This window comes from Ptychodera flava, chromosome 16 (genome assembly GCF_041260155.1).
Source record: "Ptychodera flava strain L36383 chromosome 16, AS_Pfla_20210202, whole genome shotgun sequence".
Taxonomy (NCBI): Eukaryota; Metazoa; Hemichordata; class Enteropneusta; family Ptychoderidae; genus Ptychodera; species Ptychodera flava.
Window position 1 is genome coordinate 10,033,998 of NC_091943.1, and position 23,017 is coordinate 10,057,014.

The 23,017-nt window shown below is 35.8% G+C and overlaps 1 protein-coding gene across 2 annotated transcripts in view; it reads left to right on the forward strand.

Annotated features, from left to right (window-relative positions):
* The window catches only part of LOC139152773 (polycystin family receptor for egg jelly-like), a 52,892-nt gene that overhangs the window by 12,027 nt on the left and 17,848 nt on the right, over positions 1 to 23,017 (forward strand). For both annotated transcript variants that reach the window (XM_070726102.1, XM_070726103.1), the window contains exons 4-16: positions 214 to 398; positions 1,739 to 1,906; positions 2,757 to 2,903; positions 3,343 to 3,488; positions 6,326 to 6,499; positions 7,890 to 8,135; positions 9,266 to 9,353; positions 13,836 to 14,008; positions 15,932 to 16,171; positions 17,954 to 18,452; positions 18,800 to 19,128; positions 20,894 to 21,118; positions 22,559 to 22,729. In XM_070726102.1, coding sequence (XP_070582203.1) covers positions 214 to 398; positions 1,739 to 1,906; positions 2,757 to 2,903; positions 3,343 to 3,488; positions 6,326 to 6,499; positions 7,890 to 8,135; positions 9,266 to 9,353; positions 13,836 to 14,008; positions 15,932 to 16,171; positions 17,954 to 18,452; positions 18,800 to 19,128; positions 20,894 to 21,118; positions 22,559 to 22,729 — 2,791 coding nt within the window. The remainder of the gene's footprint in view (positions 1 to 213; positions 399 to 1,738; positions 1,907 to 2,756; positions 2,904 to 3,342; positions 3,489 to 6,325; positions 6,500 to 7,889; positions 8,136 to 9,265; positions 9,354 to 13,835; positions 14,009 to 15,931; positions 16,172 to 17,953; positions 18,453 to 18,799; positions 19,129 to 20,893; positions 21,119 to 22,558; positions 22,730 to 23,017) is intronic.

Here is a 23,017-nt window from a genome sequence, read left to right on the forward strand (position 1 = left end):
CTCATAGCAAATTGAAAACTTATTCTTCGCTAATAAATTAAATCTGTCATTTCTGCGCTCTTTTCTTCGATATTGATAGCTATACTGAAAAGATCATTAATAGCTATCCTAAAAAGATCACCAAAGCAGATCAAAGAAATACGCAAAAGATGTGTTTCTGTGTCTTTCAAGTTATGTTTACAAGTTTATGACATCTTTCTTTTACTCACCTAGATGCAAAAGCAACTGTGGATACAAAATGAACCCTTCAAGTGTGTTTACGCTGAATGCATCTTGCGAATCATGCAGTCGGCATGATTGGGAAAACAACATGCTTTTCCATTGGACTTTGAAAGTTGACGAAGACCTGAATGGTGAATATTCAGCAGTCTCTGGACTTGAGTCAATAACATCCACAGGTCTGTATCACCTAGCATTATAATATCCGTCTTTATATTGATCGGAGCCAGGGTTTAAAGTTTACATTCTCAACAAGAAAACTTGCACAACATTAAAAGCTCGCACGCAAAAAATTTAAAAATTCCAGCTTGAGAGCTCAATGAGCCATCATCACAGTTGAACAGGTCTACAGGTTGAGGTTTATTTTGATTGTTGAAGTTTAGTCTGTTTCAGCTTGATGAACTCACAGATTATATAAGGGCTTACACAAGCGGCAATGGCGATCAAACAGCAACAACTATTTTTCAATTTCTTGTCTGGGGCTCTTACTTGAAGTTCAGTTATTTTAATCGATGTGTTGCATTACCTTATTGTATGGAATCAACTGAGCATGTATGCACATGTGTATGGCTCATACATTGTACTTACAAGGTTTTGGAGAGTGTAGAGTTTGAGGTTCCTTAACCCTCATGCCAACTTTGCGTCTAAAATAAAAACACTCTCCACTTGTATTTAACTTTATCACATTATAATGAGCTTCTCTCATTGATTATTTTCCACAAAATATGCTAATTTTCACCCAATAGGTCATATATTCACAACAAATACCCCCACTTGCTGCTTAAATCTCTAAATGTTATCATGCATGTTGGGGTTCTATCAAAACTCTTAAGTCAGACTCTTTGAATTCACATTTGGAGAATTTTGATCCACAACAAAATCTCCTCGAACAAAAACAATGTGGAGACAGAAGGCCAGATATCATACATATAAATAATCTCTTTACCATATAACAGCTGAGACTAATATAACAAGATGGTAACTATGTCCTTATTAATCCTTTTTTTCCCGATGACAGTCTACTATAAGTTACCAAGTCTGACTTGGTTGCAACATGTCATGGGTTGCCCAGTTGGTATGCTTGACATAGTAAAGCAAAGTAGTTAATTGCCTCCTGTATATTTACTGTGTTTGATAGCATTTTATAGTATTGGGTTACTACTAAAAAGGACTTGGGATATAAGAGTAACTGGTGCCTGGGCAATTAATGTTCAGTTTTAACTAGATGTAGATACTACTTGGTAAGTTCATGGTAGCTTACAACTAATTCCCACCTGGGAGAAAGAAGGTTAACATGAACGAGATTGCATAAAAAATTGGACATTATAGTTATAATTTTGATATATGTGCCAGTATTTTGGTCCGATCTATAAAATACAATGTCCAGGTCTTTCCCCAAAGTCCTGTTGCAACGCCTTGCATGAAACTTTTCCATAGTACCTTACAAATACCTAACGTGTAATGTTATTGTTGACAACATCTTTGTTTGTTGTCTGTTTGTTGTTTGTTTGTTGTCTAGGTATTGAGACATCAGGAATATCCTTCAAGGCTCATACTCTGCAAGGAGCAGTGATATACAAGTTGAGACTGTATGCAACATTGGGTGACACTACTGGCTTCATTGAGTCGCAGTTTATCACAAATATACCACCATTTGATGGCTTTTGTAATGTTCAACCTAAAAGCGGTATGTATCGTATGCTATTACTTTGACTTGTAGGACTGATAATATTCAGTTTTTAGAGGATTGATGAGTATTTGACTTGTATGCAAGTTTATTCCCATATACCAAATTTGTTAGCCATTCAACAAAACATGAAATTTTTTAAGCTTAAACATTTTTTAACTAAACCTTAGAAAATCACCCAAACACGTACATGTTCACACTTTAAAATCTGAAGAAGTTTATCCCTCAGCACCTGCACACAATATCCAAAAGCAATAATGAAAACGTTGCACCAGACAATAATTTTTTGGCAAAAATATGTAAACGTCTGATGAATTCATCCAAAGGAATGTACACATCAAATTAGAGAATCTCAAAATAAACAAAATTCACATGTTTGTGACTGTGCATGATTCTTACACTAAAAGGTCCAGGAATGTCTGAATAATGACTTTGAACATTGAATTGAATAACAGTAATTGCAGCAAAGTTGTCTTTAGCTTCTACTATAGTTGAAATTGTATACTATACAACATGTCATTGTAGTGTGCACATCATTGGAATATTAAAGGGAAACGATCAACCCCATATCATTACTTTCTTTTGCGTAGCAATACAATGTGTGAAGGGATTCCTTTGTTTTGCGTAGTAATACAGAGTGAATAAGGAGACTGAATCCAGTAGTGTATCATGATTCACTGCATACCAGGGACACATGGACAGTATCATCCCAACAGCCTTCTACGGATGAGAACATTAATTTTATTTAGCATTGTGGAATTTTTGCTCTTCTAAACATGAATATCAATCAATTTACTTCGTATCATCTTCAATTAAACTATTTTTAACAGTTTTTCATTTGGTTTTCTAGGTTATGTACTGGAAACACCATTTGAATTTGCGTGCTATGACTGGGTGGATGAAGGACTTCACCAGATCAAAAAACCAAGTTTAATCAATGGTGATATCCCTGCTACTAATTCTGGTCTAATGTATGAATTCCGCACCAGACATCCCGGTATGTTGCAATATGTGAACTCACATTGATACAAATCTCAGTGACAATGTAAGATTTCAGCTACAAAAAAAGTTTTGACAACAAGTTACCAATGTACAAACAGATATGCACGCCTTTCTTTCACAATGTTTCATCTAGACAGGGGGGATGGGATGATTCCCTCTTTTTTGACATGTTGGCACCCCATTGTAATAATAATGTCAAGGGTGGACCCCATGAAATGGTGCCAATCACACGTTAGAGATACACGTAGAATAAATGAACTTGTGAAATCCCCCACTTTTCTGGTGAAGGGGCAAAATCCCCCTGTTGATGCCATCCTGGATTAAACACTGCTTTCTTGTTTAAACTACCAAACATTTCTAAGTGTTTTGAGAAAATTTCAGGATGCATGTGAACATTACTGATTATCATTTACTTTTATTTGTATGGGAACTAGACTATGGAAATAGTGATGTATTCTACTATGGACCAGATTCATACACAGTGCCCTCAAGACTCCCTATGGGAAATCCAGATCTCTACATTGACATTCGTATATATGATTCACTAGGTGCCTTCAATGTTACAACATTGACAGTTACAGTAAGTACAGATTACATGTAATGATAGGAACGGAGATTTTATTGAGCGCCTAATCTCCATGAACTGTCGGCACAGTTAAAAGCAGACCACAATCCCTCTATCCAGTGGATAGAGGGACTGTGAGCAGACAGAGGAGACTAGTGTCTGAACAAATTGTTATCGAAGCATTACAAAAGATTGCGAGTGATGGAGACCACAGCCTACAGGGAAGGTTGTTCCAAGCCTGACCAGAGTAAGAAAAGAATTGTTCACCAAAACAACAATTGAGAAGGCATGTATCAGAAGAAGAGCGAAGCTATTTTGGACGATACTGGTCAAGAAGATCAGTAAGATACTGTGGTCCAGAGCCCAAAATTGAATTGAACTGTACATGTATGTGGGATGCATTGGCAGCAAATTGAATGATTTACATTTGTGGTCATATATTTTTGCTTTATACACCAGTCTTGCCACAGAATTTTGGACTCTTTGCTTTACTCTTGGGGCAACCAGAGCATTATACACAAGTCTTGCCACAGAATTTTGGACCCTTTGCTTTACTCCTGGGGCAACCGGAGAGTAAAGCATAACAATAATCTAATCTTGAAAGTACAGAAGCACAAATAAGTGTACTGAATGTCTTTACAGTTTCTCATATTACGACTGTTCCAAAACTTTAACAGGGCTAGTTCGTCATGTATTTGGCTTTAATACTTAGAACTCAAGTTGTCCCAGTAGTTGTAAAGATCTGCTGTAAGTGTAACCTCTGCTTTGAACTCCTACAAATATTTCACTCTGAGGTATAAATTACTTTCGTAAGATGACGATTTTTTGCTCACGTGTTTACACACATGAGCATATGTCGCAGCGATGTCTGTCTGTCTGTCTGTCTGTCCGTCTGTGTGTGTGTCTGTCTGTCTGTCTGTTGGTCCAATATCTCAAAACGACTCATCAGATCAGAATCAAATCTTGTACATTTATTCAGTTAGTAAATTGAAGTAACTGATTAGTTTTTGGTGGGTGTGGCTTGCATACTTTTGCTCATTTGCATAATTAATGATTTTAGAAAAAACGGATATACATTAAAAACGACTACACACAATTTGATGAGATTTGCTACAAATGTTGATCACACCAAGATATATCAGCAGTGGGAACCATTAAGGGGGTGTGATGAAAACTAAACGCTAATTTGCATATTTAATGAACTTTCCTAACTAGGGATATATGTCTGATTTGACTTGATCAAAATTCACCAAACTTGGTATGTATATTAAAGATACTATGATTTAATATTAATGAAAGTCATTAAGCGTTTTAACTTCAGCCAATTCCTAATTTGCACATTAATGAACTTTGCTAATTAGGGATATATATTTGAATTGACTGGACCGAAGTTGATGAAACTTGCTACTTGTATTTGGAGCTACTATGATACAACATTTTTGAAAGTCATTAAGCATTTTTACTTCAGCCAATTCTGAATTTGCATATTTAATGAACTTTCCCAATTAGGGATATATATCTGAATTAACTTGATTGTAGTTGTTGAAACTTGCTATATACATCAAAGATACTGTGATATAACATTATTGAAAGTCAAAAGACATTTTTACTTCAGCCAAAACATAATTTGAATATTAAATGAATTTTCATAATTAGGGATATTTATCTGAATTGACTTGATCAAAATTGATGAAACTTGCTATGTACATTAAAGACACTATAATACAACATTATTGAAAGTCATTAAGCATTTTCTCTTCAGCCAATTCCTAATTTGCATATTTAATGATCTTTCCTAATTAGAGATATATGTCTGAATTGACTTGACCAAAGTTGACAAAATTTGCTACACATATTACAGATACCATGGAAAACATTATTGACAATCATTAAGCATTTTTACTTAAGCCAATTCCTAATTTACATATTTAATGAACTTTGCTTATTAGGGATATATACCGGGATTTACTTGATCAAAGTTGGCAAAACATGCTATGTACATTGATGATTATACCAGGTACTAGGTTAAAACAATATCGAAAGTCATTTCACATTTTCATGTCAGCTAATTTATAATTTGCATATCTAATGAGCTTTCACAGCTCGGCATATATGGCTTGAAGGACTTGGTCAACGGTAATTACACTTGTTATATAAAGTGGTGATACAATAAGAGCAGTCAAATAACTTTGATATTTTTATTTCAGCTAATTACATATTTGTATACTTCATGACCTTTTAGAATTAATCGGCAGTGGTTATTGTTCATTATGTTGATCATAATAATTTCAATGAAGTTGCAAACATGTGGCAAAGGTTCAAATTTACACATAACTGCAATATATAATGAAACACGTGAGCATTTACAGTTCACATCTGGTTAACAACAATATATTAATGAAAGACTGTCACAGTAGCTCATGTGTCTAAACTAAAGATTCATCAATAAAAACATGTCGGACATATTTGAAAGACATAATGAGCTTTGATTGATTAAAAAAACAATAAACATTAATTCAAATAATCGCAATCATACCAATCCATAAACCAATGACAGTAGGTCGGACAATAGTTGTAAACATAGACACAAAACAGCACAGAACAGACAGTAAATAGACGGTACACAAACAATGTCAAATTCATGAAAGAAAGATATATGGACCTCTGGCCAGAAGACCAAGAAGTGATTTCAGGTGTTCAGGTGTTTCAGGTGTTTCAAAGTTATTTCCAAAACGTATCTAATAATATGAAGGGGCATATTGACCAATACGTTGTCTAATACTTTAAAACTCTTCATAGAGAAACAGAAAAACTGTTTACTTATTTGGATGTTTGTGATTGTTACATTGCAGATGAAGAAAAGACCAGACTATGATGGGACACGCACACAAGAACTTTTCAATTTAACCCAGGGAGAAGAGTCTGAATTAAAAAAATTACTTGGAGTTGGTAACACAGGAGCGGTCACTCAAATTGTCACTGCAGCAGCATCAGAAATGAATATAGAGATGGAACCACTACCAATGGTATGTGTAACATATAACACCTTCTGAGTCTAGTTTCAGATTATTTTTAAATTTATATGGGCTAGTTTAAAAATATTATTGTTTAAAGCCCCTTTAGCTTTATCTTTTGCATTTTGCTTACCAAAAAATGTCATCCATTCTTCAGGAAGGTGATTTGAATTCCTGTTATTCTGAGGTTATTACCAAAATACCGCAAAGGATGCACGAGGACATTGGCGCAGCGTATCGCCTGACGCGAAACGGAGGGCAATGCTCAGCGGCAATGTTCGAGTGCATCCTTTGCGGTATTTTTGTGATAACCTTTATTATTATACATCTTACATTCGTGACAGGGGTGTCAAATTGTCAGAGTAGTGACCATTTTCGCGCAAATTTTTCTTCTGATTTATAGCGCAAGTGTGGAACGCTGTCTCGGACGCGCTTCTGCAAGTTCTAGATATAGTGCGTGTGCACTACACATGTACGTTCAGAGCGTGCACGAGACATGTTCTGGCGCTCATCCAATGAGTCCCTTGAAACCGTTCAACAGTGAACGTGCAGCTATCAGCCGCAGGGGATGGGGTGCCTGGAAACTGTACACGTTCTGGAACGGGCGTTCCATATGGCTTTTTAGAGCACGCAAAATTTTATTGTTCTCAATGGTAGCGATGCACAATAATAAGCCATATTGTCCTTGAAAATGTCACAGTTTCAATTTTTACACACATAGCTATGCTGTGCCCATATTTGAGTTGCGACTCAAAAATTATTTAGTTGTTAAATCTAAGTTGTGCATACATCGCCGACATTTGGAAAACATTCTATGGTCACTCTTCGATAGGCATTTCTACATAGGCTGCAAAGCAGCATTTGATTTCAAACCATCTTGCAAAAAAAAATGCAAAAAAGATACAGCTTGTGAGGCTCTAAGGCAGAGGACTGTGCAAAAATGGAACACATCATCATTTTCTCTTTGATTGCATAATGTTGTCCATAGAAATGCATGATTAGATAAAATTAATGAAGGAAAACTTGAAGTGTTCTGTAAAATCTATTTGAAATCATGGACATACCTCAATCATGTTGATTTTATATGGTATTTTACATCACAAATGACAAAATACTATTCCTTGAAAAGGCAGGGAGTTGAACAAGACTGGAACAAGACTGGAACAATTTCATTTCCTTTTTGGCACAAATTTCCTAGTTTATAAGTTACTTTCAAAATAAATGAAATTGAAAAGTGGCCAGATGTAAATAAACAAACATATCTTTATGGCAAAATGTAAAGTAAGTACTTTTTAATCAGATACATTAGATGTAGATTAGATAGATAGATTAGATACATTGATGTAGTATACTTTGGGTTTACCAGCAAATAAGTGTATTATGTGATGTTTCTAAATTTCAGTGTGGTGACCAGAACAACTCTAGCACATCTAAGACAAGTGTTTCTGAATCCTTTGGAAATGATACTGAATGTGTCAATAAGACAGTTGTCGACACCAGTGATCAAAAGATAAAGATACGATCTGCTTTACTGGAAACAATGTTGAATGTTACTCGTAAGATTCAGACACCAAGCGCAGCTCAGCAGTCGGCGTCTGCATTGCGAGAAGCCACTGCTAAGACTGATGAACTGACAAAAGAAAGCACTGTAAGTCAATTTATTGAGCTTTTCAAACCAGTTTGTCTTTCTCCTTGTTCGCAAACTTATCAAATAGACATAAAAGGTTAACATGACAAGTACTAATAAACTTCAATGGATAAAATTTAAAGGAATGTAAGCAGATATAGAGAGATTGCATGTTAAAACTTTTTGAACTAACTTATATTACCGGGTATATATATTAGTATTATTATTATTATAGACTTTATTTCGGACTCATTGTCCATACAACAGCGAAAGAAAATCTGGTGATAAATATTTCTATATTTGTGTACATCTAAAACATTCAGTAAATGTTAATATATATTTTTGTTTATGTCTACACTTAAATGATTTTTTATTTAGCGTCTGTTTCTAGACAGTTAGTTAACTAAGATGTTGATTGTAATTGAAAAGCCCATAAGGAAAGAAATTTCAACAAATGATTACATTGAATTGCATTACATCGCATTACATTGCATTGCATTGCATTGCATTACATGGTATTACCTTACATTGCATTACATTACATTGCATTGCATTGCATTATATTGCATTACATTGCATTACATTGCATTACCTTATATTCCATTACATTACATTATATTGCATTACATTACATTAAATTACGTTACATTATTATTACATTACATTACATTACATTGCAGCATTACATTACATTTCATTACATTACATTACATTACATTACATTGCATTGCATTGCATTACATTACAGCGCATTTCATTGCATTACATTGCATGCATTGCTTGGCATTACAGTGCATTACATTTCATTGCATTACATTACATTGCATTACATTACATTGCATTACATTACATCACATTACATCACAACAGCATGCTTTGTAGCCTTAATGTCATCTGTCTTTCATCCCTCTCGCCGATTTAAGCTGAATGTCCTCTGTTTTTCATCCCTCTAGGCTGGTTTGATTTAAGCATATAAACTTTCATGGTCACATCTTAAGGAACCAATTCCAAAATAGTCTTTCCAATGGTTTTCTTTTCTGCATCGATCAAGATCTCCATAGACACTTTGAAATTTAGGCACAGTTTAGAATGTCATGACGTGAAATCACGATGTTTTGTGTATGAATCTTGTATTTTTCTCTTCATTACAGTTAGTCGCTTTAGATTCTTTAGATGTGGCAACAAGGCAGTTATCACAGATACAGTCTACATCTGACCAAGACATTGCTGCTTCAAAAGGTAACTTTCAGTTTTCACTTTATATCACACAATGTAATTCCATCAACATTATGTTGCAGTAATTTTTTCCTGGCATGAATTCAGGGAACAGTTAGTGTAAAAGTTTTAGATATTGATATATCTGCTGTACATACAGGATCAGAATTTTTCCAGCATAGCAGTAGGATTGATAATTTCATTACTCCACTGATTAGGCATTTGAGAGGTATGTCCTATTCATTTGGAAATCAAAGATTTGGTAGAATTTTCTCTGGTGTGGCCATCGCACTTGGGGATTGCCACTGAGGATGACAGTGAATAAAATGTCCTCAATGATTCACATTATACGATCGTCCACTTTTGCCATTGTCCAGGAACTGAATAGTAGATACAATATTGACACCAAACTTGTCCAACTGAACCAACTCTTCAGAGATGGCTCATGTAGAGACACCAACTGTGTTGCTTGTAAGATACGATGCTGCTCACGGACATGTAGTCCAACTCTCAAAACTTTTCTGTATCATTCTTTTGGCCTTAGCACTTGTGACCATTTTTAACTTCAAATAACGGTAAACATGGGGTAATTGGTTTCTCGTGTCTCAAAATTTGCATTATGAGCCCTGATTTTAATTCTTGAATTGGAAGGGAATTATTGACAGCTTCCTTGAGAAAAGTTTCAGCAAAATTTTGTATTTCGAGGTGCAAACTACCGTGAGGAAATGCCTTCTCGCTTTTTGGAATGAGTTTTGGGTAGCTTGCAGTCCAAATTTGTACCAGTAGTATTGCATTTGAATAGGTGGCTGTCTGTTGGTATCTGTCATCTTCTTGTCTTTTCTACATATTCCAACAACTTTATGATATGCTGAACTTCTCACCATGCAGTGACTGTCTTCATTACTTTCTTAAGTGGTAGACACATTCCTGGGGTATTTGATCAAGTGATCATAATATTTTGCTTTGCAAATCTGCATTATGATAATATGAAATATGTATCAACAGAGCCCTTTCTATTGCATCAATTTTGCAAATTTTATCTAATGTTTTCCTTCAGTGAAAGATACAGGTATGAAATTACTGATATGCTAAGATATCTTAAAAGTTTATGTAATAAGAAATTTTTACCATTTTTTGCTCTTGAGTAACAGTTGTCATTTTTGATATATTATCAAACAGAGAATGCATAATGCTTTGATGTGAAGATTACTTCAAGGAATGCCTAAATTGAGTTTCATATAATAACTCAAATTATTGATGGTTCATGAACTTGCATGTATACCAGTAGAATAAAATCACACCTTCTGCAGTGTTTTCAGCCAGCCTTCGGCATTGCAACATTTGACGCAATTTTTTTTGTTTTGTCCCGATAAAATAACTGTTGTGGGTCACCATGACGCAATCTGAGTAGGCCATATTCTAGTGGCTATTGAATTTTTAGACAGTGCCTCCTGGACAGAAAACTACGGCTAACAATAAAATGTTGTAAGATGTTGAAACAGTTTACCCTCCTTCCTACAAAGTTGCAATGTATTAATTGAAACAGTTTACTCGCCTTTCTACAAAGTTACAAATTCCTAGTACGTAAAACAAACATTGTCGCTGTTCGATACTACAATACATCACCGATGTACACTGAGGCTTGGTTTTGCCTAGGTGAGTGCCGCACACTGGTCGCCCTTGAGTTCAAGTTTTACCTACATTGCTTGCATCAAAATTTGGCCTGCAGCTACTCAATTTGATAGTAAAAACCATAATTTGTAAGGAAACTTTCTAAATCAGAGTCATTGTACAAGTGAAAAGGAGAAACACTGAGATTTTCTGAAAGGTTAAATCTGGGTCATCTCACGTGATGTCATGAATGAAGACCCCTTAAGTACGCAATTATGGTTCAAAAGAAACCACCTAGGGAGGGGCAATAGGTACAATCTTATGTTAAAAAGAAATTTCTTGGTGCCTTCCAATTTAAATGGCATTTAGCTTGACTGTCAGTTTTAAATTATACTTTATTAAGAGTCATGGCAAAGGAAATTGTCAACAGCACTTGCAGTAAGCATATTCATTTTCAAATCTTCACATTTGAGAGCTGCAATTTTGCATTGTAACTTAACATCAAAGCAACAATTCAAAAGTAGAGCTATTAAAATTGTCCATTTGGCATATTTCAAACTGCTATAACTTGTACAAGAAATGGTGTGATTCTGAATGATTTTAATATTTCTGCAGATTCCACCAGTTCAATGATATAGTAGTGAACATTGCTAGACATTTCTTGATGATATCAAAATATAAATGAAAATATATCTGGGCTAAAATGTTACCATAATCTTTGAATCAATGATTACTATAAAATATTGGGAAATTAAATGAACAATATCATTGTGTATTGTTTTACAGTATTTGGGTTTGGCCAAACCCTTTTTGTCTCAAGAAAAATACTTATGCTTAAGATGCTATTGAGCCTGCTTGATCACTACTATGACACAACACCAGGGCCTTAAGGTAGAACGCACCTCGGGGACAGACATTAGGACTCTGAAACTTTTACAATTCTCTTCTGATATGCCACATGTGGGGGTTCATTTTAAAGCTCTTTGTGAAAGAAAACTTTTCACCGGCTTAGTTTTTTGAAATTCGAAAATTTTTATTTTTCGCCATAGAGTTAACACAGGGATGGCGGCCATTTTGAATTTCTAATATCGGTAAATCTTGGGTTATTTGTTTCTCTAGTACCAAAATTTGCACGGTGACCCCCTATTTTTATTATTGATTTTGAAAGAGAATGATTGAAAGATTCCTTGAGGAAAGTTAGAGCAAAAGTTTAAGTCTGTCACTTTCGAGGTGCATATTACCTAAACACCACAATAATTGTAACTACATTGCCACTATGCTTCCCAATACTTTCTTCTGCATGGAAAATTTTTATCTGTGTGGCTCACAAAATTTTCGTCATGACTTAAAAACTGCATAAATTTGCCACATTAGGAGCTTGTAGCTTAAATGTATAAGTTGTCATTCTGTGAACACTGACTGAATGCTACAGAAATATTCTGTATCTGTGGTAATATACACTTCACATTGCTACCTGATTTTTAGAATTGCCACCTAATTTTATGTCTGGTGGTAAAAGTTTACCACCAGAAATGAAAAAATATTTCTATCACTTTAATGTCATAAAAACACAGATAATTAATGCAATAAAAACTGAACAAATATTTCTTTATTGTAAAATACAAAACATCTTGATTTGAAAAATTAAGAACTCCTGAATACCAAGAAAGTTGTTGCCACACTTGAGATCATAAACTGCCTAAAATTTGTTCAAAATGGCTATAGGATTTTTGATTTGGCTAATGAGTTGGCTAATCATCTTGGTGACCTAGGGGGAGCCCTACAGTTTATGTGCATACCACGTGGTAGCAGTAAACTTAATGATACTGCAAGTTTCATGTTGACACAATTTTGCACAACACCATTGGCCTATAATATACTGTACTTTATCGTTAATGCACTCACCTGACTTGCCTATTGAACACCAAATATAGCACCAGGTCATAACGATACATAATGACACTGTACTGTGTTGTTTTATTGAAATACATCACATGTCCCCCAAAAATTTAATTTGTCCCCCATTCAGGCCTACTATGGGTCACTGTGTCCCCATGCTAGCAAAGCTGGCTGAAACACTGCTTCAGTGTCTGTAAGCAAAATCAATTTAGAATTAAATAACTTACATTCAACATTTCAGTAAGTTTTCTGGAGATAGAATTTTGGCATCATCACAAATTTGCAAATTTTATCTTTTCTTTCCATCCCTTTTGTCAAAAATGCAACACACTGGTGTTACTTCTAACAACATTTTAATCACGTCTATATAAAAGTAGATCACTAATTCACATGTGTTTGCCCTTTTTGCTATTTCCTTTAATACAAAAACAAACACATAAACTCTAGCTCATCTATGCATGGTGGGACCATGATCTCGGTAAATTTCAACCAAGTATGAGATATCTGCTGTTAACTGTCCAATCAACAGGTGGAGACTTGTGCTGTTTTGATTTTTGGTTTTATCTGGGCAAATACATGCCTTGGACATTTCACCTTTTTGAAGTGAACTACCTGTGTTTCTGGTTGTTACCGGTAGTTTTCATGAATTTTACACACCGATTAATATTTGAGTTCTGCTCAAAATATACCAGCTACATAATTTTGTGTAAATTATGCACAGAAACTCTCACCTTGGTCCCTTTCTCACTCCATATATAAACACACATGTAAATTTTTGTGAAGTGTACTCTAATTTCACCCATAATCTTTCCAGAAATTGCTCAGCCCATGACTCTACAATTTAATTTTAGGGTTGATCTCATTCAGGTATGTTCAAATATCCTGAATTTCCATAGTTGTTGAAATCCCCCTCCCTCCCCCTCCTCCAGTCTTTGACCAAAACTTTCTAATGAACCATGTATTGCTTTAAATGACCATGACTTCTGTAATTTACAGATCTTGTAAGAGGTCTAGGTTATGCAATCAAAGCTGGGGCAGAGAAGTATACCAGCTATAAAGATTCTATCAGCAAAGAAGAAGAACCAACAGATGGATCCTCCGTATCACCAGAGCAACTTGACACTGTAAATAGAGAAAGAGACCTGGCTTCAGATGAAGAATCACAATTTGTAAGTACTGGACACAATCATAAAATTTTTAAATGAAAATAGATTTGTGTGGTTTCTGATATATATTTGTCGTCTGATATGCATAGAAATCTACTATTCTTATTAGTCCCCACGGACACCGTCCGGGGGGACTTATAGGTTTGGTCATGTCCGTGCGTGCGTCGGTGCGTGCGTGCGTCCGTCCGTCCGTTCACGCAGATATCTCAGAGATGCCTGGAGCGATTTCATTCAAACTTGGTAAAAGGATTACTTCATATGTCATACAGATGCACGTCGATTTGTTTTGTGATACGATCCAATATGGCCGCCGTGCGGCCATTTTGTTACGATTTTTTCATGTACAGAGCAATAACTCAGGCATATCTCAACCGATTTTATTCAAACTTGATACAAGGACATTGACGTATGTCATACATATGCATGTCAATTTGTTTTGTGATACAATCCAATATGGCCGCGGCCATTTTATTACGATTTTTTTCATGTACAGAAAAATAATCGCAATCATACCAATCCATAAATACAGAGCCATTACTCAGGCATATCTCAACCGATTTTTTCAAACTTGATACAAGGACATTGACCAATGTCATAGATATGCACGTCAATTTGTTTTGTGATACAATCCAATATGGCTGCCTTGTGGCCATTTTGTTACGATTTTTTTCATGTACAGAGCCATAACTCAGGCATATCTCAACCGATTTTATTCAAAGTTGGTACAAGGACATTGACCTATGTCATACACATGCACATTGATTTGTTTTGTGATAAGATCCAATGTGGCTGCCTGGCCATTTTGTTACGTTTTTTACATGTCAAGAACCATAGCTCAGACATGTATCAAGCAAATTTATTCAAAGTTGGTACAAGGAGATTGACCAATGTCATAGTATTACATATGTACGTAAATTTGTTTTGTGATACAATCCAATATGGCCGCCGTGTGGCCATTTTATCATGATTTTTTCATGTCCTGAACCATAACTCAGACATGTATCAAGCGAATTTATTCAAAAGTATTTCATCACAGACCTATGAAGAGGACTCTATCCTCTCTGAGGACCTGTAATCAAAGTACCCATTAACAAGTGGGGACTGTGTCATCAACGATAACTTGTTTTAGTTATTTTTTTTTGTTTCTTGTTCAGTCTCTTTTATGTTCGACAATTTTCCACTTCTGTGCATTTCAACTTAGCTTGTCAATTTAACAAGATGCTGAAAATGAGAGTTTCATTAGGATTTTATCTGTCAACAATTTAGACATCAAACTTCAGTTTCAAAGGAAAACAGAGGAAGACAACCATTCTCTACTCATTGGTTGAAATATTCTCCCTTGAATAAAAAATAAACCCTACAAAATGGTTAATTAGTGTTATCACATATCACTGTATAACTTTATTTCTGTTGATTATGTCAACTTTAAACTTAGCTACTTTCATAATTAATTCTCTTGATATGAAATGAGTGTTATTGTTACAACCATCATTCAGTTAATTCTGAGTTTATGAAGACACCACCAGCATTCCCTTGTTACTTGTAAACAACAATGTTTGAGACAGCAGCCATGTGTTACTGTATTTCTGTAGACACCAAAATTTTGCACCCAGCATTTACACATCGGTATACTGGTAGACTGTTTGTCTCTATGGATAAGTTACTGACATGATAATACTATTTGAATACAAAGTGGTGCACCTCTCTGAATGCGTTTTTCAATTTATAAAAGAGGCAGAGGAGCATATTTAAAGACAGTTGGTGAGTGGTTATTCATAGACAAATCTTGTTTGGGTTTGCTGAAATTGTCTTCCCATAATGCCTTTTACATAGCTAAGGTTAGTTTAGCATGCCTTTTAGATAGCTGGTTAGTTTAACAAAAACTAACTATGCTTTACGAGTAGTGATATTTTGTTGCAATTGAAGGTTCAAACATCTACAAACAAAGCATTGGCCACAGTTCATCAAGTTGCCATGGTAGCAGTTGAAGAAAGATTAGTAGGTCAAGATGAAGTGATTTTGGAGTCAGACACAATCAGTGTACAAGTGATGCGTGGCAACCCACGAGGAATTGCTAACAAAAGTTTTGAAACTGGAAGTGGTAATTTCACACTACCCAGTGTTGACAGCTTACCACAAAGCGAAGAAGGCTACCTTAATGTTGAGGTGAGGAAAATATTGATCGTTGACTTCTTTTTGTTCCATTCCTTGTGAACAAGACCACAATGGATAACCTCTGTTCCTTGTGAACATGACCACAATACTATTGATAACAAGGCATTCAGATAAAATCACGATGGCTGAAAAGGGTTAACCGATAGATTTTTATAACAATGAATAACTCTGTGTCGATTGTTTCCATGAATCTGTGTTTTGCTCTTCATATCCATCTGTGTATGTCTGGAATCCATCTGTGTATGTCTGGACATCCATCAGGCCACCATGGAAATTTTAGAAATGTTCCTAGCAAACAATTATCACAAAGGTGTTCAGGTGTTAACCCATGACTAACATTAAAGGTACGTTAGGATTAAGAAACAATTGGACAAAAAAATAATATAAGCACAGGAACTATTGGTCAAATAATGTGATTAATCAATCTAGATGTTAGTACCTTTGATGGAATTGTAAATTGTTCATTTCGTGCTGATAACTACACTTTTTAAATTTCAAGTGAAAGATATACATATTTTCCATGGGTACTCTTTTTAAGGTCACAGTGCATAGCATTGTGGTTGTTTTGCCCTGTAGTCCAGAAAATGTATTGCAGTATACTTACGTCAGTAATCTGATAGCCTTTTTGACAATGTAAACATCAACCACACAGAGAATCCCTTAACATACAAGGGTATGAACCATATTTGAATATTTAGACAGGTGTGTAGCTGTCAGGAATTTGGTACAATTCAGCTCCTTAACACTGAACACTGTTTTCAGAATTTATCCAGATACCCTAGCAGATACATTTGATACATTTGATACATAGGGCTTCACAGATTTTATAATATAATATGCCAAAATTTTCCAGAGTACACTTGACATTAAATTTGCTTGATTTTCAGGATAATCTCGGTGAAATTTGTTGAAAATGAATAAAATTAATGATTTTAGTATTTTTGCTAAGATTTGCAAAATGTTAGAGAATGATTTTAGAACCAAGGCTACAAATATTCTGTCCACTGGGAATGAATGCATTTTGTGTAAGTACCACAGTATATGAATGTGGACATTCAATAACATTACTGATTTACTGGCTGTCATCAACTTAAAAGTGAACAAATTTTGTTGTTTTAACCAATAAAAGTTTGTCTGACAGACTTCTCTCACTATACTAATGGCATTTCCTTCCAAGAGTCCATATATCGCCAAGATAATGTGTATGACATTTTGTAGCGCAGTCAGCTTATCAAACTATTACATTATGGTTTTGACAATACCAGTGGAATTTTGTGACATCATCAAACCAACATTATTGCTGATAATGTCTCTGGTTATCTAGCATTGTGGGTCCATATGTTTTCTACATCTACAACTTCACTGGCATTGCCAAAACTATAAAATATAGCAATAATGCACCCCTTCACAGCCCATAATGGACTCATGCAAACTAGTGCATTCAATAATATAGTCAGCTTTACCTCATACATTATGTCATGCAAAGTTTGCTCTCATCCACTATGGTCAGGGAGGGGATACATTATTGCTTAAATCTTGAAATAAGGGTTCGTAGAAATAGGCATTGGTGATCTTGAAATAAGGGTTTGTACAAATAGGAACGGGTTTTTTGCATTTAACAATTAGCCTAACAGTGTGCTGGAGTTGGCAATACTGTCATGTAATGATTCATTGACCATCTAGGTCATATATTTGCAGAGGCTTTTAGCATCCTAATGAAATTTACGTCTTCTGATAGGTTTTTTTTTGCCCTTTTAAAAACATTTTGAGCAGGTTCTTGAGATGAAGGAGAACTATCTGAGCTGGGATTTGACATCCAATGATGTCAAGTCACCAGTGATTGGTTTATCGTTCACGGATATCGACAACCAACCAATCCCAGTAAGCAATACCTCCAACTGGTACCAGATCACCTTCATGACTAACTTTGCAGACTTTGAAGAAGTTGACGCTGAGTTTATCCCCGACGAGAACGACATGGATGGTCTGAGTTTTCAGAGCCTGACTGTGGACACGGCAAACAGTTCACTCAGCATCATTATACGTGCTCATGATCCATGGACACAGTACAATGCCTTTGTCAGATTTAATGATCATCCATCTATTGATGATTATGACTTTGCCACTTCTATTCCTCATGAACTCAACCTAACTGATGATGAACTGTCCGATCTTGATGCTGATATTATTGAAGAGCTGCAGTACACACTTTTCTTACCCAGTGACTATGTGACACAAACTGGTCTGTATATCCTTGGATTACAAGAAATAGGTGAGCATGGATATAGTGTCCAACAACTCATCTTGTTAGCAGAAAGATCCATAAGTATAAGCAACAATAAAGTCTCTATGTTAATTCAGTAAATTTTCGATTGGATTCAAACTTACAGCAGTTGTACAATCAATCACAGAACACCTAAATGCTGCCATCAATCACTGAAAATTTAATACTTGGATGGGTAAAAACACATGACCTTGACTGCACAAGGTTGATTTATATTCATGGTCAACCATCAGTAAACTTCATGATTGCCAAGATCAATGATAGATATGTCATCCCTGGGCAAGATTTCATCTTGGTATAATTCACACAAATATTTTGAATTCATCTGTTGTCAGTTTTGAATGCAACTGAGGAAACAGCGACAGCCACTTCAACATCTAGTGTGACAAGTGTCACAAATCTACACAATGGAAGTTTATCAACATCAAATGAATCAGACACTACAACTTTCAGTACAAGCACTGTACCAACAACTGTGACTGATTCCGTGGAGAACTCTTCCCAAATAAACACAACAGAAGCAATGCCACTGATCAGCACATTGCCATCTAGTAGCGTTGAACCTGACACCAACAGAAGCCGAAATTTCACCATGACGTTGTTTTCATATGGTTGCCGTTACTGGGATGAAGATCTCCAATCATGGTCTACTGATGGATGTAAAGTAAGCTTTCAAACTTTGTCAAAAATCCTCAAAATTACTTGGAACATTATCTGCTGTTGATTTTAAACTTTGTTTTTAGACTCAGTTGTAGTGTCGATGTTCTCACAGTTGAACATTTACATTTGTATGAATATCATCATAATCAGATGTCTGATGTTCTCAATTCGCCATCACAAGTATTTGCATGAAGTGCAAATGATACTTTCCACAAAGAGCCAGCAGGTGTGACTTTTGATAATTTTATCACCAATTTTGTTTGGATGTCAACTTCAAGATCTTGTTCTGCTCCCAAAGGCTTGTTCAAACAGCCACTGTTTAGCTAGTCGTCACAGCCCCTATAGATTTGATGGGCCCAGCAGTTACTGGCTGGTCTAGCGACTGGTGTATCTTACAAATGCTGTCCAGTTTTACAAATGGTCTGACTGGCTGTTTGTTGATATAAGCGTACTACATAAGCAAATGATTGACGAGAACCTTGGACCTATGAAGTGATTGGTTTTATCACAAAAAATAATCTTGATTTGCTGCTAGTAGTTCTCAAAACTTGATAAGGGAGATTTCTTGTCTTGGTAATATGGTCTGAGATAAGCATGGACATGCAGAAAATGATCAAGAAATTAGGCCTGACACTAACATAACACTCATACCAGTTCTACACTGTGAAAAATACATCTCCATCACAGACCATATTGTCAGTGTTCCGTGCATACATGGTTTTAATTTCCCCAGTTTGAAAAACAAAAGTAACAAAGTTGCCTCATTGATCATTCTTGAAATAAAACTTCCTTAATCAGTGAATAAAGAATATTGGCACATAATTCAATGGTTTTGAAAACCTATCAGGGAAGCTCTGTCTGCCCTTCATGCATATTCATGAGGCCTGGTGTTAATTATGAATTACTTTGGGCCATTACTATCACCCAACAATCTAATAGCCTGCCAGCATAAAATTGCTTCAATTTCATAATCACCTCACCACTAACGTGACAGTCTGCTGAAATTTATTCCTTCAATTTACTCGTTTTGATATTTATGGCCACAGATTTGGGGCAAGTCTGTGTATACACGTAAAATGCACTGTTATTAATGACATTTGAATGTAACTTGAGATAGAAATTCACTTGCTAACAATAACAATGTAGTCTACACTATATAGTGCAGGCTGAGTTGACAAGCTTAATAACTGTAGGTCTAAACATGCTGTGGAGAGAAGAAAAAGAAAGTGTTATTGATATTAAAAGCAAAGTTTGTGAAAGAATCATCAAAAGTTACAGCGACTGGTTCCTGAAACATAAAACACTCAATATAGTTCCTTTCATAATTTAACACACAATACAAATAATCCACAGTTCATTAGAAAGTGATAATTTCAAATGATTGGTTCTGTACATGATGGCTGCAGAAACTCAAACAGTACCTGACTTGTCCTGACTAGAATAGTAAAAATAGCCTGTCATACAGCCAGCGCTCAATTGCCATAGTCTATGGTAAACCTGTGGTGTAGAGTTTGATATGGGCAACTCCTATTATCAAGAATTGGTGACTTAGTGTTCTTGTTCTTGCACAGTACCAAAAATTATCACAAAATTTTAACAATTTATACAAAAATGACATTCCTGTTTATCTAACTTTACTTGAGATTTGACACTTATGAATTACTTGCCCATTCATGTTGGTGCTGAATAAATACTGATGTTTTAGATAATATCAGCAGCAGAGAGAAATCCATTTTTATAATACTACTGTTACTTTTTATTCCTTTCAGGTAAGTGAGCTGTCTAACCGAAAATTCAGTCGCTGTCTGTGCAATCACCTGACATCATTTGGATCAGATTTCTTTGTTCCTCCAAATACCATAAACTTCAAGCAATTGAGTCTGTCTGACTTGGAAGACAACCTGTCCATCTTGATAACTGTGCTGGTTTTGATACTTATCTACATAATCTTACTGGTGTGGGGTCGAAGAGCTGATCAAGGAGACTTCTTACGGGTAACTATCACAGCATGTTGCAATGTAAATCTTTGTTAGTTGAAAGCTATTCCAACATTAATTCAAATCACTCTGTAATATTTCTGTTTCTTTAAGATGGCCAATTCAGTAACAGCAAGAAATTGTGATGTAATCACAGAGAACTAAAATGGACACAATAATTGTGGTACATAATATGCACATTTAAAAAATTAATATGCATTCTTACATATAGTCTTGGGCATCACTGTGTTGTCTTCAGGGAATACTTTGCTGTAATTTATACTCGCCTTATATTATTTTGTAATATAACAAACTAACATAACTCCCAATCACTGAAAAAATGGCCACTGATACTTACTTTCCATTGCATTGTAGTGGGGAGGTCTGCCACTCATTGATAATAGCTGATACTTACTTTCCATTGCATTGTAGTGGGGAGTGCTGCCACTCATTGATAATAGCTGATACTTACTTTCCATTGCATTGTAGTGGGGAGGTCTGCCACTCATTGATAATAGCTGATACTTACTTTCCATTGCATTGTTGTGGGGAGTGCTGCCACTCACTGATAATAGCTGATACTTACTTTCCATTGCATTGTAGTGGGGAGGTCTGCCACTCATTGATAATAGCTGATATTTACTTTCCATTGCATTGTAGTGGGGAGTGCTGCCACTCACTGATAATAGCTGATACCTACTTTCCATTGCATTGTTGTGGGGAGGTCTGCCACTCAATGATAATAGCTGATACTTACTTTCCATTGCATTGTAGTGGGGAGTGCCACCACTCACTGATAATAGCTGATACTTACTTTCCATTGCATTGTTGAGGGGAGTGCTGCCACTCACTGATAATAGCTGTTACCTACTTTCCATTGCATTGTTGTAGGGAGTGCTTCCACTCACTGATAATAGCTGATATTTACTTTCCATTGCATTGTAGTGGGGAGTGCTTCCACTCACTGATAATAGCTGATACCTACTTTCCATTGCATTGTTGTGGGGAGGTCTGCCACTCAATGATAATAGCTGATACTTACTTTCCATTGCATTGTAGTTGGGAGGTCTGCCACTCATTGATAATAGCTGATGTTTACTTTCCATTGCATTGTTGTGGGGAGTGCTGCCACTCACTGATAATAGCTGATACCTACTTTCCATTGCATTGTTGTGGGGAGGTCTGCCACTCATTGATAATAGCTGATATTTACTTTCCATTGCATTGTAGTGGGGAGTGCTGCCACTCACTGATAATAGCTGATACCTACTTTCCATTGCATTGTTGTGGGGAGGTCTGCCACTCAATGATAATAGCTGATACTTACTTTCCATTGTATTGTAGTGGGGAGTGCCACCACTCACTGATAATAGCTGATACTTACTTTCCATTGCATTGTTGTGGGCAGGTCTGCCACTCACTGATAATAGCTGATACGTACTGTCCATTGCATTGTAGTGGGGAGTGCTGCCACTCATTGATAATAGGGCAGAAGATGAATACTTGTATCAAGTCACGGTTATTACTGGTGTACGCAGTGGAGCTGGGACAAAGTCAAGGATACAATTCCAAGTTTTCAGTGCAGATGGAAACACGGACAAGAGAATTCTTCATGATGGACACAGAGAGGTCCTTAAAATATGAGACTATATAGTTGTGTTTGCATGTCATTATGTAGCCAATGATTTACGTGGCATCTCACAGAAAATACTTTTATATGCGTGAAAGAAATTCAAGTTTCCATATCCAGTGTGATGTCTGTCCATTGTCCGATTTATTCGTTACTACTGAAAACTATTTGTGTTATATTGTAACAAACAGTCTGCATGTAGATAGATTTCAGTGAAAGTATCTGGGTATACAAACACAGTATGTATCATTTTTGTCACTTAAACATTATCTTGATCATTTAGTTAC